Source organism: Scomber scombrus, chromosome 19 (assembly GCF_963691925.1).
Source record: "Scomber scombrus chromosome 19, fScoSco1.1, whole genome shotgun sequence".
Taxonomy (NCBI): Eukaryota; Metazoa; Chordata; class Actinopteri; order Scombriformes; family Scombridae; genus Scomber; species Scomber scombrus.
In genome coordinates, this window is record NC_084988.1 from 11,584,918 (window position 1) to 11,601,849 (window position 16,932).

A 16,932-nucleotide genomic window follows, 5' to 3' on the forward strand; every position below is an offset into this window, starting at 1 on the left:
TGGAGAACTGTTGGACACAGTCATGGCAGAGTATGAGGCGCGAGAGAGGACCTCCGTGAAGAAACATCCGTCCAAGAAGACTTTTATCAGATCCAAAACATACGGACTGTGTCATTTCAGCCGGGAAGAAGCTGACGATGACTTAAGCTCAGCTCCTCCACTGAAAGAGACGGGAACAGCCGAGGAGCCACGTGGCTCACACGGTGGACCAAGAGATGTAAACAAGAGGAGCAATGATGCTTTCACACACTTTAGGAAAAACACACCCCCGGATTCCGGTCAGCATAATGTAAGGATCCTTTTATTACTGCATTATTAATTATTTGATATGAGATCATTTAACAGTGTAATCAAGTTTATTACAGAATAATCATAAGAAAAGAGAATTGTTTAGTGCTTAAATGAAAACACACGATATGTTTTCTTTCCTCTCTGGTTGATGTCAGACCTCACAAGGCGGTTTGCTGGAAGCTGTTCCCGCATCTGAAAAAACATCGTAAGTAGACAACTATGATCAATAATTGATTTCCGAGCTCAGTGGAGTAGTTCAAATTCACCTGAAAGGGATCGAAATACCAACCCATTATTCTCAGTGCAGATCAGATTAGTCAGAAGTCTGCAAGCAGGCCGGGAACAAACAAGTGTCTTTTGTTGCGACTTGCGAGGTGATTCCCCCCCCCACGTTTGCATTAAAGGGAAAGAAACCCACAGCAAGAAACCCGGGAGCAATGTATTTCATTGCACTGGATTTATCACCATCATTTCCCTTTTGTGCATTATAATAATTGGAAGTTCATCAGCTGATTAGTAATGAAGCTTGATTTACTCAAAAAATATGATTAAAATAACACATCAAATGTCCCACGCCTCATTTTCATAGTCTCTGTTCTTTATTATCATTTTGCTGAAATGTGTCTTTGCTCTCCTCAGGACTTTTAGCAGATTCCATGGCTCCTCTCTCACCATGCCAGTCATCATGTATAATGGATCAGAAGAAGAGCTGATGGACACTATTGAGAAAGAGTTTAGTTGACCCCCAAGTTGCTCCAGAGCTGCTGTCCTTTTCAGCTTCATGAGATGCAGCAGTTTGCAGGGGGGGGGGGGGGTTTCTTCACAGGGTTGGTACACTGTATTTTTGCAGTTTCTAGGATAGATTTGTGTTGAGCAGCTGCACCCCAGGCCTTTGCATTTACCCAAGTTTTATTTAACAACAAAACAGTGTAATTGTAGAGTTAGAACACCAACTTGAACAGACGCCAGAATATTGTCCTCACACAGACCAGAGCTGTTAACAGACAGAGGCCTCCTCAGTTTGTTATCTGCAGTGATAGAGTGTCACTGTCACCCCCTCAATCCTGCTGGACTCCTGCAGAGAATGCACTGATGTATTTGTAACCTATTTCTTACTTTACTTTAACTTGTCTGTTAATGGGAAATAGAGTGAACAGACATTTCTCTGGTTGCTTAAACTCAGCATTTCTTAAAAATCTAGCAGCACAGTCACATTCTTGAGGCCTTGTGGTTACACTATATGAAGAAAAAAAATTCCACCAGTGGTTTTGAGCATGTAGTGCAGTGTGCAGGGTTATAGTATTTTGGAAGTGGCAAACCTGCAAAAGGCATGAGCTTGGATTGTTTACTTAAGATTTCCTTCCTGACCACAGCTCCTGCACTTCTCCACCCATGAAGAAGGAATGTGCAGCAATAGAGAGACTTCGAATTAGGCTCAGTTTGACCCAGCTGCTTTTCTGCTGAACACATGATTCAACCACATTTAAACATACGGGTGTGCTGCCACTCAGTGGTGGAACACAGTAACTGTGTGTATGTGAATATACTTGGAATATACTCATATAAATATCATATGCATCAAGAAACTGCAGCTGTAACTTTTTAACGACCAGTGAATTTCAACCAGAGCGTAGAGTGAATTTTGTAATTTTGTTTTATATTTCAAATAAAAATGGACTATTCCTATATTCGTGATCATGTGAAAAGTCTGTGCTGTGCTGTGTGTGTGTGTATTACAGCATTGCTTAGGTGACCGATACTTAAAATATGTGTGTAATCTAATAATCCATGTCAGGCAAAAATGTTTGATGTGCCATTTAATCATCACAGTTTCAGCAGGCAGACAGTACGAAATAAATGTAGCATTTGTAAAACAATAAAATATAACACCATAAAATATTTTGCACATTATATTTAAAAAAAATAAAAATGCTACCCCACTCTGGCTGAGCTGTTCAGAAATAAAAAGAGTACAGTACTTAAATAATGATTTGTATGATAATGCATTGTTTTTGGCATTCCAGAAGTTCTTAACTAATGTTATTATTTCTTTGAAGGCCTGTAGAAAGACATCTTCCTCTGTACTGCTGTCAGTAGTTTGGGAGGAAGGAGAGGGAGCTGACTTCTGAGGGTCTCAAAGTTCCTCACATTCTTGGCAATGTAATCCTCACAAATCCTGTCAGAAGAAAAAGTCTGTCATTTTCATTTCTATTTTAGGAAAATAAGATGTTTTAGGTAAAAATACCTACAAAGCAATAAATATTTGCACAATAGATATTCTGACTGCACTGAATTTCATTAATATGCACTTTACTTGGACCCTGAAACTGACAAAACTACATGAAAGCTTATTTGACAAGTCAAAATGTCTGTTGTGCAAAGCTCCTTTGCTGCCATACAATTGCTGTATTTTATTTATGTGGGTTTTCATTAATGTCTCTCTTAGAAACTGTTCAAATATAGAAAGTTTTTACCTGAATAGAGGATATGGCTGCGTCTGGAAAACCAGTGCATCATTGCAGTGACCCTAAATTGAAACATGCAATGGGTTATTTTATGTTGTGTCATCATTTGCAAGGCTATATTTCAGTACAAAGCAATTTCTTTCATATATAATATAGCAACAGATAAAATAATAAGTCTTGACCATCAGAACATGATGTTGTACAAATAATAGCTGCCTCAAAATAATATATAGACAACCTGTTTCACCTTGGAGTCAGCACAAGACTGGCCAGGCTGAAGAGACTCTACATGGGCACAATATTGGCCTTTCCATCCTGACATAACACCGGTCCAGTTAGTTCACCAGTTTTCCTGTCTATTGACAGACATCTGTTCACTATTACACTATATATTATATTATATAGTATGTTCACTATTATCGATATTTTGCTGAGTTTGTTGCTGATAGACGGAAATTAACGAGCAATGCACAAGCTTTGGCTGCATGGTTGGGGTCTGCACTGAGCTTAGGCATCACTGTGGGTCTGTGAGTGTTTCTCTATTAGCTTTGTGCTAGCATGAGATGTCAGGCAGTTGTGCCGCAAGCATGCATGAAACGCATCTTTGATTATCAGCCCGATTTATCCATAATAATTGAAGAACTAATGTAACGCAAGTAACGCCACATTTCTTTGTTTAGTAACTGTAATGTGATTACTGACTGTAGACACTGTAACGCGTTACATTACTGTGTTACAGGTAAATGTAATGTGATTACAGTAACGCATTACACCCAACACTGGTCAGAGTACACCTTGTTTAAGTGTTACATGCCAAATATTTATCTATCAGTCTATCCACATAGTTTCAAGTTGTGCCAGAATTAAAGGACCAGTGTGTAGGATTTAGTGACATCTAGCAGTGATGATAACTTGATGATAACTGATAACCCCATCCTTCCCCTACAAAGCATGTAGGAGAGACTACGGTGCTACGGAGCCTATTTAGATATAAAGGGAATGTTCTAAGGTGATGAAAACACAATGATTCTTAATTTCGGGTGATTATACACTAATTAAAATATACTTATGAATATTATATTCCATCTCCACCAAATGATCCCCTTAAATTTTACACACTAGTCTATCAATGTAATTTAAGGAGGTGTTTAGTTGTTTTTTATGTTTGTTAATTCAAAGGGATTTAGCTTGCCATGTGATGATTTCCAAAGTTATGTGAAATTGGAATAATTTAACTGAAAATGAAATGACGTCATATTAGTTTTTTACCTCTCACAATGATACTCACTGTGTCAACAAGGAGGATGTAGTCGCAACTTCCTCCAAACACAATGACATCAGAGTCTTTACCTGGACACGCTGTGTGCCACAACCTTGAGGAAGGAAAAAAAACAGATGCAAGTTTTACTGAAAAGACAATACAATTCTCACAAAAAAACCTTCCATCATTTTGTCATGATCATAACTGAATGCTCAAGCTCTACACTAAGGGCCTGATTTACTAAAGGTTTGCGTGTGTAAAAACGTGTGCAAACTTGACATCACCCGCAAAAAATGTGCAAGCTAATCTACTAACGCAGCGCACTGAGGTTCGCGTCTTTCAACTGTGCAAGATACTACGCGCTGTCCATGTAGTACGTTTGCCATAATGAATATGTAATATGGGGCATTTCAACCCCAGTGCGCAAAATACAGGGAGGAGAAAATGCAAATGTTATTTAGCACGCGCATTGTGATTCACCAAACCTGAAGGTATTATTTCTGACGCTAACTGCGTCTATAAATAATACCTTTGAAGGACAGGTATTAACCTGCTGCGCACTGGGCACAGATGACTTTTGTCACTATGGAGAGGAGGAGACGGATGCACAATGACAGAATACGCACAGGACGGAGTTTTCCACCTGTGTTAATAATATTGGAGTGGAATATTTTTGGTTTTACTAACAGCATTGACTGCGTCACAAATACTCTCCCATATGTCGGTTTCTCTGGTAATATTTGTTTTTGTTATAACTCAATATATTTGTTATTCTCTTCCACTAGAACCTGATCACATTTCATCTCACGCTTGCAGGCTTTCTGCTCGTCCAAACTCTCCATAAAGACACGCAAAACCCTCATTTAAATACTGCTGTCTCCACCCTGTTGCACCTGTTTTCATTTACGAAGTTATTCTTAGTAGATCACCCGCAAAAAGCACGCAAACGGCACGGGCAATCTATTGCACCGTGCACGCAATTTAGTACCCACTATTTGGGATTTTAGTAAATCAGGCCCTAAGTGTACAAGCTGAAACGTTTGGTTCAGTAATCTGCAAATACGTATAAATTGCTACCTTGGCTTATTCTTAAAGGGATGTTCGATTTCTCTCCATTTCTTTGTTTCAACATCAAGCAGCCACCCATCACCTAACAGAGGAAGACAATACTTTATTAAAAAGAAAACAATTATATCAGAACTACAACACTGGAACAAGGGGGGAAAAAAAGTGGGTAGATTTCCTTACTCATTGGTTTGCAGTCTACACTGAGACCTCCAAACACAAACAAGGTGTTATCCGACACTGCTGTGAGTGAATGCCACGATCTGCCCACTGGAGTCATGGACACTGGGGTTCTGCAAAACATATTTTCCACAACATTATCAAAGAGAAATGTGGGGAAAGATTATGCCTTTTAATATTAATGATGATGTTGAGAGAGTAATTTGGCCATACTTGGAGTTTAGTCTTATAAGATGGGCACCATGAACTTTTATTTGAATGTTGGCCCAGCCTCTGGGATGGCCCAGTCTCTGGGATGATTATGTGTATGTTTTTTTCTGTCTCTAATACTTGACCAGGATGGAAGCACAACAGAGTGTAATTATTCAAGTAATGGTTTAAGATTGTCATTCATCACAATCACATACATTTCTGACCACGTCCATGATTCAAGGTCTAAGCAGTGAATGTCACTCGTCCTGGTTTCCTGCATTTAAAGAAAAGAGAAGTAGAAATCACCACTGCTACTAATAAATGCTGATATATGAGAGAAAACTGGAAACCATGAAGCTCTCTCACCATGACTCTGCCTCCACAAATGTATCCTTTACAACCGACTGTAGCGCTGGCGTGAGCTGCCCTGGGGGCTGGAGCACGGCCCTGCATACGAAAACGATCATTGGAAAATCATCAGAGAATTTTGACACTTTCTTAACAGATTTCCAATACTGCAAACTCCCCCAGAGGCATGAATAACACTCTGACTTACGTGGGTTTGTGGTTCAGCCCAGCTGGCTTGCATGGGGTCAAATACATGAACTTCGTTGTTCCATCCCCAGAAGACATCCTCTACCTGAAAACAACAAGATAGCTTTACAGGGGGCAAGAAATCATTATCTATTGTTTTTAACACAAAATGACTCATGTATCTGGAGGCATGTAGAAGGATTCTGTGTACCAATGATTTAACAGTTGTGTGTTACAATTTTGGAACAAAATCTCATATAAAAATGACACCTGTACTACAATCTAAAGGAAAAAAATACAGAATACCTTGCAGTCCACACTACAAAACATGGCCCTGATTTATTTTTAAAATATATTTACACCTAAGCTGCACTATTGGATTAACCAAAGTGTACTTGTAACATATCTAGAGTTTATTTTGAAAATTTTAAATTACCCATGATGCTTCATCTACAATGAAGCTTCTGTTTCTGCTGTCGACATCAGTCAGAAGTTTGTGACCATAACCTCCAAAATAGATTATCCTGGAAAATATTAAGGAAAAATTATGATGGTTACTATCATGCTAGTGCATCATCACAAATAATACGATCTTACTTTTATCTGCAATATAATTACACATTTTAGACTATTATTATTATTATCATATTTTAGGTATAATTTTGATTGTGTTTTTGTCTATAGGCGTTTTTTTTAAGATAAGATGAGGAATGGATGATAAAATCAAAGAAGTCAGACAGACATCCCCACAGTGCTTACCTTCCTTTATAAACCCAGCAGGATAATTTGTCTCGAGGTGAGGGAGCAGATCCCATCTCATGTATCATTTTTCTCCATGTGTATTTGCCGTCTGTCAGGTTGACACAATAGATCTGTTTGAAGTCAAACACAGATCACTGCTTCATGTCAACTTTGCTCTGTGTATGCTAAACTTTAGGCAGGTCCACCCTGATTCGCTGTGTCTAAATTAACCATAGTTGTTCACAGGCTGCATCTTATGTGTTTAGCTGGTAGAATTTAGTTGACTATTTTCAACAAACCCCTCCATTTAATTCACATCCATTAAGAAAGAGATATGTGTATCATAAGTGCTCACACCCTTAAAAGGTAATGTATCCAGGTATCAAAAATAAAATTCACTGTTTCTGATTTTAAAAGCACACAAAAATAAATCTGTCACATCTACCAAAATCATGTACTTTACGTGGAGCATCAGTTTCTTTACATATCAGCCTCACCTGACTGGTTTGTCCGTTGTCATCACAACCTCCAAAAACGTACATGTGTCCATTCAGAGAGCAGCCACAGGTCCCAGACATGGAGGGCGGGACTTCCCCTGTCATGTGGAACACTTGCCTTCAGAAAAAAAAAAGAAAAAGTGAATAGGCCGCTCACATTCACTGATGTCATCACACATTTTTCAGAGTAACGGACAGAAAGTGGACTGTGTCAGGAAAGTATGACAATCACTAGAAACAGAGAGAAGATGAGAGTCCAGAATATGTGTCACTTCATTACTACACAAACATTTGGAATTTATTTAATATTCTTACCATACACCTCGTTCTAAGTCATATACCCAGATTTCATTACTGGGTAGGAGAATTTCATCATCAGCAATTGACTGTAGAGAATATAACATTACAATGAAATCAATATCTACCGTAACAATATATACAAAGTCTGTTCTGAATGAAATATATCATATAATATATAATATTAAATAAAACAATTATGTTGAATACAAAACCCAAGCAAACAAAAAATATGTTACATTGATATATAAAATAATATAAAACACAACAGCATGCTCACAATGTATGGGTGTGTATTGTATGACCAGTGGTGAAAGAAGTATGCAAATGCTTAAAGAACAGGTTCACAGTAAGGTGACCACATGAATACTGACACAGGTTTTACTTTCTGTAATTGTTCTTTCTGATATTTCCACAGTTACAGTCTTTATAGAAAAACAAATTGCAACAAAAAGAGACAATGTGGCACCAAAAAGACAATAACTAAGACTAATATATAATTAATTGCAAATCAACTCTAAAAAACGTTTTTGCAGAGAAGGACACCCCCCCCCACCCCCCCACCCCCTTATCACTTACATTGAAAAATGTCAATACAAGCACCTGACTTTTGTTTAAGGAAAAATCCTGTACTTTGTACAAAAGTAAACTGTAATCAGAGGACTCCTTTTCAGAGTGTTATAACATATATTACTGGATTCTTATTGATGCATTAGTACTGATGCTCTAAACAACATTTGGATGTTGTGACTGATACAGTTTATTATATAGGCCCAAAGTATTATAATAAAATGTAAATTAAGTACCTCAAATGCACATTTTAATTTGTGTGTGACGCATACACTGTCTCTAAGCAAACAGTAAAACACGTTAGACAGCCTTTTTGGTCTTATTTGTCTGTTTCTCACCATGTATCCTCCCCACACATACAGCAGGTTGTCCTCCACCACGGCGGTGTGTCCGCTCCTCTCTCGGGCCACCAGCTCCGAGCAGTGCCTCTCGAAGGTGGAATCCATGACTGGCTGCTATAAATAGGGTGCCTTTAAACCTAAAACTGTATAGAAAACGTAGCTAAAAATGTCTCGTAGGTTCTCAGTTGCACCAGCTTTTACCAGCAGGAATATGGCACATAACTGTGCGAGCAACCACCACATAAAAAGGCTTTTCCTGCACTGAAATGTGTTGTCATATTAGTTCAGATTAAAATATAAAACATAGTAGGTTATACAGGATTTGTACAAAACTGACAGCCTGTATACGGTGAATTATTAGGTGATTATCCGAAGGGCTAACGTTTTTTCATTTAAAAACATATTTAAAAATACTCACGGACGACAGTTCACCTTTTTTCTGTCTTACAGTTTTTTCTCATGTTGACAAAACCAAAACATCTTGCACAGTGCACACGTCACGTAAAATCTGGCAGGAAGCCAGAAAGACTGGGATTGGTTGGGTTTGGACATGAGGAATGAGATCATAGGCTAGAGTTGAAGGGCTGCATTCAGGGTCTCCTCGGATGGTCCCATTTCGGGAGAGGGGGGAGAGTTTTTTCTGACGCCGGTGTGGTCATGAGATGTTTCAGTCGTGAAGTTCAACTTGAAGTGAAGTTTACCAGGAAACTAATGTTTCCATTTATTCCGACACCACGTCAATGACACAAAAATATTAAGGGAAGAGCAAGTCAGAGGCAGAGTAAAGGATGTCTTTGCAGAATACGGGTGGGAAAATTGCTTCAAAATAAAATATCCGGCGTTCTTTTCTTTTCAAAATAAAATCTCTTTGCCCACTCAATGGAAACCAAAGTGTTAAATATTAAATCAAAAGAATCCATTATAATAATAAAAAGAAAAGTGTAACATAACCATGGAGCTGTGAAATAATACTTTTTAAAAACGAATTTCCTTATTTTGAAGTCCATTTAATTCATTAATCCATCCTGCATTTTGCAATAACAATTGTTTTAATAATTCCAGTAGCTTTTATTCGAAACTTTTTTACATAAATATATATTTGTCTCTTATTTTATTTTATAGAGGCTGTTAAGTTAAACCAAATAAGTAGTTGTGTTGTGTGTGTGTTTTTTTTTTTCAAATACATTAAAATAAAAACACTACTACTAAAAGAGAAAATGTGTAAATAAATATGTGTTTAAAAACAAAAAATATAACACCATAAAGCATTTTTTCCAATATAGTTGTAACATACCTATATTATAATGGTTAAAATGGTAACCTGCTCTGTAATAGTCACTCAGGGAGTATACAGTACATTCATATTTTATGATTTTGTCCTAATATTAATGCTGTTGTTTATTTAAGGCTTGTTGAAAGATTTCCTCCTCTGTACTGCAGTGAGCTGATTTCTATGGTGCATAATCTGTAATGAAGCTGTTGGTCCTGCTGTTGAAATCCTTCAGTACTTTTTCACCATATCCTCCAAAGCAGTTGATCCTGGAGAACATTAAAGAAAGGTAACCATGTTTGCTATAATGCTATTGTATATTATGGCTTGAGTTCAATGGCAGTGTTTTTTTAAATATTTTTTAAAATATTTTTTACTGGGCATATTTGATCAATATGCCCAGTAATAGTTGTACGCATCACAATTTTGTTTGTTGTTAGTTTTTTGTGATCAAAGGTAGTCATTTCACTCATCCTTCCCCTGGCAAGTTAGTTTATGTTATAATTACTAACTTAATGTATTTCAATATAATACGGTATTTTTAATGCATTATGTGCATAGTTTAAAGGGATTTAAAGGAAAACTAAAAATGCAAAGAATCCAATAAAATATAGCATAGATTATTTCAATTAATTAATTGTCCCCTTTAAATTACATTTTAAAACACCTTAATTGCATCATTATTACATTTTAAGGTAAAAATAAAATGTATGTCACATTAATGTTAATTAATATGTACAAATAAGACTAATGGAAATGCAAAAAATACCTTTGTTTTTCGTAAACATGTTAAACTGAACTGAAACAATCATAAACTCAATAACATGTATACATGAAAACGTTGAAATGAAGTTAAATTATATAATTATTTAATATTAGGAGATGATATATAGTAGAAACAGATTAATAACATCCAGGAAAAGAAGAATCAAGTGTTTATTTTCAGCCACAAAAAAAGAAAAAAAAAGAGAAAAGAAAGCAGCGCAAAGCGGACGTGACGAAATACATGCGGAAGTTGACATTTAGCGCCAAAGCTTGAGATATACAGCAACAATCATGGATGTTGTTCGCAAAATAAAGACGAAAGTGTGCGCTGGATTCAAGATGCGAGGACTTATACTACGACCGTATGTGTTTCTTTTTCTTAATGGTTTTATTGTTTAAAAATGTTTTTGCTGATTTTGTAACATTAATAAATGTAAACCCGTGCAGCCATAAAGATTCACACAATACATAAATGAGTCATCTCAAAGGCATAACGCAGGTCTCAAAGCCTATAAATGTCTTTTCAGCCGCCTTTCGTCAATGAGGTTTCACTAATTTTACCTCAACTGACAGTCCAGCAGTTTTAAGCACTTTGACTTGAGCTCAGTTTTATTTTTGACCTGAATTCATTTCTATCCATTAGCTGTCACTTTAACTCATTTCACTGCTTCAACACTACTTCAAACCCTTTCCCTGTTTCTATTGACACTTCAACTAATTTAGCGAGTTCTCTCTAGTATTCTTAGTACATTTAATATTTATATATTTAAATTTTCTTAACATTTCAATCATCCGTATTTTCTCTTGTTCTTTGCTTTTGTTCTTTCATTGTTTTTATTCCTTTCTTTATGTTTTCACCTTCCCTTATTATCTGCTGAAGCACTTTGAACTACACTAGCCTGTATGAAAGATGCTATATAAACAATGTTTGATTGAATGATTGATCTATAACCTTCTAACATCTCCCAAGTAAGGAAATAACAATTCAGAACATCTCAAATGTTAATATAGTTCCAATAGCTTCAGAAAATCTAAATTTAAAACCAGTTGAGAAATATCAGATGTTTCCTGCAAAAGTGAGCACATGTAAATGTTCTCCATTAAATGTACCCTTTTTCTATTTTCATACTAGTGATGACACTGGAAGAAACAATGCTAACAGACCATGTTTTGTGTAGATTGTCATGGTTTATTTTTGTTATGTGCTCCAGTGAAGCCAGCAGGTACCTTGTGGAGGTCCTGGAGTCTGTTGATTCCTCTGAACTGGAGGATATTATTGAAAAGGTCCTGGATGCAGTGGAAAAGCAACCGTGTAAGTATAGTTCATTCAGTTACAGCGTATATAGCTCGCAACCTGCTTATTTCTGCTACTGTTTTTGTCTTAAGTGTGTTTTCAGTCGTGACCATATGTGTTTTCCAACAGTGTCCACTAGTATGATCGAGCTGTCTGTGGTGGAAATTGCAGTGCAGGACTGCACTCAGTCTTGTGATGAAACCATGTAAGTAGGGATGATACTAACAACTGTTATTACCAATCAGTGTTTTGTTTTTCTGTTTAACTGATCATCTATAAAATGTTTAGAATATTGATAGGGTTTTTTTAATAAAGTACTAAAAGCACCAGTATTTCACTTTTGTAAAGTTACAGTCTGCAAGTGTTTTGCAATTGTACTGAAATGACTAAAATGATTAGGTTTATCCCTGTAGTTAGTATTTTGGGTCAAATAGATTGGGGCAGCAACTAACAGTTATTTTTATTATCATTTAGTCGTAAGATTATTTTTTACAATTATTCGATTAATCATTTTGGTCAATAAAACATCAAAAATGGTGAAAAAATGTCCATCATGACATCCTGGAGACCAAGTTGATTTACTCAAGTATTATTTTGTCAAATCAACGGTCCAAAATCAAAAAATCTTACATTTGCAGTAAGTTAAGACAAAGAAAAACAAGTCACATTTGACAGCAATAAACCAGCAAAGGTTTTGCATTTCAGCTTGAAAAATGCAACTATGCTGTATTTTAATAATGCAGCAATTGCCTATATGTTCTATATTTTGTCTTATAGATGTTCAGCACATAATTAGATGAATCTGTATAATCAGCATTATTGTCCTTTAGGAAAAAATATACTTATATAAGCTGGTTCACTTTTTTTCAGAGATAATGTTTTCAACATCATTGGAGCCTTTGATGTTCCCAGATACATTTACAGTACGGAGCGTAAAAAATTTGTTCCGTAAGTAAATGAAAGTTTTCTCTCTCCTTTGTGTCAAAATGAACCTAAAATAATTAAATTTTACTCCAGACTCAGGCAAAGTGTTTTAATTTCAACCTTTTTCAGCATCAGCATGACGACTCATCCGGCCCCGAGTCTGTGTGGTTTGGCCAGGGACAAAGCTGAACTGTTCAGGGAGCGCTACACAATTTTACAACAGGTCTGTGAGCTCTGCTTCATGACTGACTTTCCAGACTTGAGAACTGATTCACTCCTTTACTGTTGTTTGCAGTTTGTTTGTCGTACTTAAATAGAGAATTTTTTTTTGTAGCGTACACATCGGCACGAGCTCTTCACCCCACCTGCAATAGGAGCTGTTGTTGAAGAGGGTCAAAACAAATTTCAGGTATTGAATCATAAACTACTCTCTCCTCACCACTATTTTGATTATTTGTTTATTAAAAAGTGTAAATGTATTTGCAGTTTTTCCTCTTGAGATACTGCACTTAACTGAGCTGCCTTAACAGCTGGAAATTGAAAATGAAACACATTTGACTAACAGACTGATTGTGATTCGTCTGTTCCAGCTGAAGACAATTGAAGCACTACTTGGTAGCACATCTAAACTGGGAGAGGTGATCGTACTCGGGATGGTCACACAACTAAAGGAGGTGAGTGGCGCAGATAGCATTCATTTCAGATCAGATGGAGATGGAGAAGTCCAGAACAGCAGAAGTAATGTCACTGAAAATTAGGAATTTGCAATGTATATTTTTCATCCAGTTTCTAAAAGATTTATATTTTTTATTTTTAAGGGTAAATTCTTCCTGGAGGACCCAAGTGGAACAGTACAGCTGGACATGTCCAAAGCAATATCCTTTTATCTGTTCATTGGAGGCTGTCAACAAAAAGAAAATGTTATATTATGCAACATTTTGTGACTTTTACAGTGGACGTTATACCTTAACTAGATTCTCACCAGTTTCATAACGGCCTATACACAGAATCCTGCTTTGTCTTGGCAGAGGGTAAGGTTGCGTATAACTATAAGATAAGATCAATTTATTGATCCCACAGTGGGGAAAATTCATTGCTACAGCAGCTCAAAAAATAGTGATATAGAAAAAACATACAAAAACAAATGTATACAACAATAAAATTAAAAACTAAATAAAAGGACCTTAAAATGCAATTATAACATATATATATACTGTATATACAACAAAAAAAATATAAACTAAGAAAAAGGACCTTAAAGTGCAATTATAACACATATATACAACAATAAAATAAAAAACACTAAATAGAATATTTTAAGAGATAAATCTGAAAAATGTAATTGTTTTTTTCCTACACTTTTAGATAATTATATTCATAAGCACAACACTTTCTGTTGATTGCTTGCTTTCTTTCTTGTAGGTTGGTACGAAGACTCTGTTTTCCACGTCAATGGTTTTGGATTCCCACCAACAGAGCCTTCATCAGGCACGAGGTCAGTGAGTTCACACAAACTCTAATTACAGACTGAAGCAGAGACCAATCAGTGGTGAAGTTGTTTTACCTTGTTGTTGATAGTTCACAGCATTGCCATTGGGAACAGACCTGGTAAATCTGATCAACATCGCTCGTTAGCAGAGTGTCTTCAATTACATAACAATATATTAAGAAAAGTTTAACATCTAGTTCACCATTTACAGGAGATTTCACTCATGTAGAAATAGTTCAGTTTATAAAAAAAACAGATTCTTATGAATGAACCATAATTATTATTTTCTGCCTGAATTCATTAGCTCAGTTTTCACCAACTCAAACTGAATCCAACATTATTATATAAGCTCCCTAGACAGTCTTCCTGTGTCCTCACCACATAATACTTGCTGTACTTTCAGGGCTTACTACGGCAATGTTAACTTCTTTGGAGGTCCGTCCACCACTTCAGTGAAGGCGTCAGCCAAGCTGAAGCAGCTGGAGGAGGAGAACGAGGATGCCATGTTTATAATTGTCTCTGATGTGTGGCTGGACAGTGTTGAAGTGATGGAAAAGCTCAACCTAATGTTCTCAGGTCTGGTATTAGCCAGGTTTCACTTTACTTTGAGACCAGTAATATGTGAATTGTTTTTTTGTAAATTTAAAGAATACAAACCACTCACATTGAGCATAATCTTTTTTTCTTTTTTTTACAGGCTATGCTGCGATGCCTCCCACCTGTTTCATTTTATGTGGAAACTTCTCCTCTGTGCCATATGGAAAAACACAGATCAAATCACTCAAAGGTTAGACTCATTGAAACCACATTGTACTGCACTTCTGTGTCCCTTAAGAGTTGAAATAAATGAATAAATGGCAGCATTTTTAAATCTTGTTCATTTTTCTCTTTTAGAGTCATTGAAGGCTCTTGCTGATATAATATGTGCACACCCAAACATTCACAGCAGGTAGGATGATCTGCTATGGTGTGTTCTTAACTTTGCATGGTCTTGTTGATAAAACATTGTGTTTGACTCAAATGTCTTCTTAAACCTGCAGTAGCCGCTTTGTGTTTGTTCCTGGTCCTGAAGACCCTGGTACAAGCACCATCCTGCCAAGGTAAACATTCAGATACACCTGGTTTACAACATCACTGGTTCAGACAAATGTATATATAAATATGTCTCCCTCAGGCCTCCCTTGGCAGATCACATCACTGAGGAGTTCATACAGAGGGTGCCATTTTCCGTGTTCACTACTAACCCCTGCAGGTAAAAGAGATATGAGGCTTTCATTAAGTGAACAACTATATTTTTTACTTTTTAAATGTCCAATACACCACGTGATTTTAGAGGTGACAGACATGAGTTTGATGTGTAAAACTGTTAGTAGATTCATGACATTTTGGAAGTATGTCTGTTTTTAGAAACCTTTACCTGATGGCATGCTTTCTCTGTCAGGATCCAGTACTGCAGCCAGGAGATCATCATTATCAGGGAAGACCTGGTCAACAAGATGTGCAGGAACTGCATCCGGTTGCCCAACAACAATCTTGACATACCGAATCATGTGAGCATCAGTTTCTCTGGACAAACCTGTACAAATACCTTGCATTACACAGACACAGAGTGTAATAAATCCTTTTGTTTTTGTAAAAGAATGATCTTGTCATTTCCTTCTTCTCAGTTTGTTAAGACCATCCTGTCCCAGGGTCACTTGACTCCACTGCCACTGCATGTCAGTCCTGTATTCTGGGCGTATGACTACTCGATGCGTGTGTACCCAGTCCCTGATGTCATGATCTTCGCTGACAAGTACGACCCCTTCAGCATCACCAGCTCAGACTGCCTATGTGTCAACCCGGTAAGAAACACAAGAGCAGAGTTTATTTATCTTTTGACAGATTTAATTTTTTTATGCTCTGTTGTATTCTCAATGTGCGCTCATGTGATATGTATCACTATATTTTGTCATTTATTATAACAGGGCTCATTTCCAAAAAGTGGCTTTACATTTAAGGTGTACTACCCATCCAACAGAACTGTTGAGGACAGGTGAGATATGTTTCTCTTTAAGTTTTCCTTTTCACTTCAGGTCATTCACCACAGATAACTGTAGTTTTAACAATCATTAATATTTATACTTATCTGTGTTCTGTGTTATGCTTTTACAGCAAACTTCAAGGACTGTAAGGAGAAGAGAGAGTGGAATTACAAGCGGAGCTGTGTGTTTTTTTGTACAATGTCTTTGTATGATACTGTATGTTTAAAATGGACTTGTAATTAATCAGATTGTAGTTTTTTTAAATTTGTATGTATCTTTATGTATGTTCTGTCATGAATAATAAAGGTTTTATTCTTTGTCCTGAACATCCTGACATCTGTGTGTATGCATGATTCCCAGCCTTAGTTTGAATATGGACAAATTCACTGAGCAATCCTCCCAGAAGACAAGCAAACATAGGTAGAGCTGTAGAGTTTTTAAATGACATTGCTTTGCATATAATGGCAAATTACTGCAAATTATCTTTAATATCAGTTTAAAAGGGTAAATATACATAATTCCATTGGTTAGCTTGTCTTTGGTGTTCTACATAACGGATACAGTTCACACTTTTGCATCCACCGGCAGAATGGTCGACTTAAATCTTCATATCTGCAAGCAATAGGCTGCTGTATCTATGTTTCGTATATAAAATGTGTCTGGATGTTTGCTCGCACAAACACAATACAGAACAATACAAATGGAGCAAAAGTAAGGTCATAATATTTGAAA

General features: G+C 36.6%; 2 protein-coding genes and 1 long non-coding RNA gene across 4 annotated transcripts; 2 read left to right on the forward strand and 1 right to left on the reverse strand.

Annotated features, from left to right (window-relative positions):
- The first annotated feature begins 239 nt into the window (after window positions 1-239).
- Window positions 240-1,100, forward strand: LOC134000931 (uncharacterized). The gene is made up of 3 exons (XR_009927450.1): window positions 240-289; window positions 447-496; window positions 931-1,100. It is a non-coding gene; the product is annotated as an uncharacterized LOC134000931 (long non-coding RNA).
- A 1,001-nt stretch (window positions 1,101-2,101) lies between these two features.
- On the reverse strand, window positions 2,102-8,925 carry LOC134000932 (kelch domain-containing protein 1-like). Of its 2 annotated transcripts, none has more exons than XM_062440449.1 (14): window positions 8,853-8,925; window positions 8,432-8,577; window positions 7,542-7,612; window positions 7,227-7,344; window positions 6,748-6,860; window positions 6,425-6,512; window positions 6,011-6,094; window positions 5,821-5,901; window positions 5,670-5,728; window positions 5,266-5,375; window positions 5,095-5,167; window positions 4,045-4,129; window positions 2,766-2,818; window positions 2,102-2,467 (listed from the first exon to the last, which is right to left on the reverse strand). In XM_062440449.1, exons 2-14 carry the CDS (start codon window positions 8,537-8,539, stop codon window positions 2,335-2,337), a joined length of 1,176 nt encoding a protein of 391 aa, XP_062296433.1. In that variant the 5' UTR covers window positions 8,540-8,577; window positions 8,853-8,925; the 3' UTR covers window positions 2,102-2,334. The 2 variants fall into 2 exon arrangements, with proteins under 2 accessions (XP_062296433.1, XP_062296434.1); XM_062440450.1 differs by having other exon boundaries at window positions 8,432-8,548; window positions 8,853-8,910.
- A 1,833-nt stretch (window positions 8,926-10,758) lies between these two features.
- pole2 (polymerase (DNA directed), epsilon 2) lies at window positions 10,759-16,516 on the forward strand. The gene is made up of 19 exons (XM_062440451.1): window positions 10,759-10,831; window positions 11,681-11,781; window positions 11,893-11,968; window positions 12,634-12,711; window positions 12,817-12,910; window positions 13,022-13,096; window positions 13,278-13,361; window positions 13,506-13,562; window positions 13,670-13,718; window positions 14,110-14,182; window positions 14,580-14,752; window positions 14,874-14,963; window positions 15,071-15,125; window positions 15,217-15,276; window positions 15,351-15,428; window positions 15,618-15,726; window positions 15,844-16,020; window positions 16,144-16,211; window positions 16,331-16,516. Exons 1-19 carry the CDS (start codon window positions 10,761-10,763, stop codon window positions 16,347-16,349), a joined length of 1,587 nt encoding a protein of 528 aa, XP_062296435.1. The 5' UTR covers window positions 10,759-10,760; the 3' UTR covers window positions 16,350-16,516.
- Window positions 16,517-16,932: the final 416 nt, after the last annotated feature.

Coding starts and splice junctions, on each gene's coding strand:
- LOC134000932 (XM_062440449.1), bottom strand. CDS start 8,539: ATGGATTCCACCTTCGAGAGGCACTGCTCGGAGCTGGTGGCCCGAGAG. Junction 6,513..6,747: donor TGCTGGGTTTATAAAGGAAG/GTAAGCACTGTG, acceptor AATATTTTCCAG/GATAATCTATTTTGGAGGTT. Junction 2,819..4,044: donor ACATCCTCCTTGTTGACACA/GTGAGTATCATT, acceptor GTTTCAATTTAG/GGTCACTGCAATGATGCACT.
- pole2 (XM_062440451.1), top strand. CDS start 10,761: ATGGATGTTGTTCGCAAAATAAAGACGAAAGTGTGCGCTGGATTCAAG. Junction 14,183..14,579: donor GAGCCTTCATCAGGCACGAG/GTCAGTGAGTTC, acceptor CTGTACTTTCAG/GGCTTACTACGGCAATGTTA. Junction 14,964..15,070: donor ACAGATCAAATCACTCAAAG/GTTAGACTCATT, acceptor TTTCTCTTTTAG/AGTCATTGAAGGCTCTTGCT.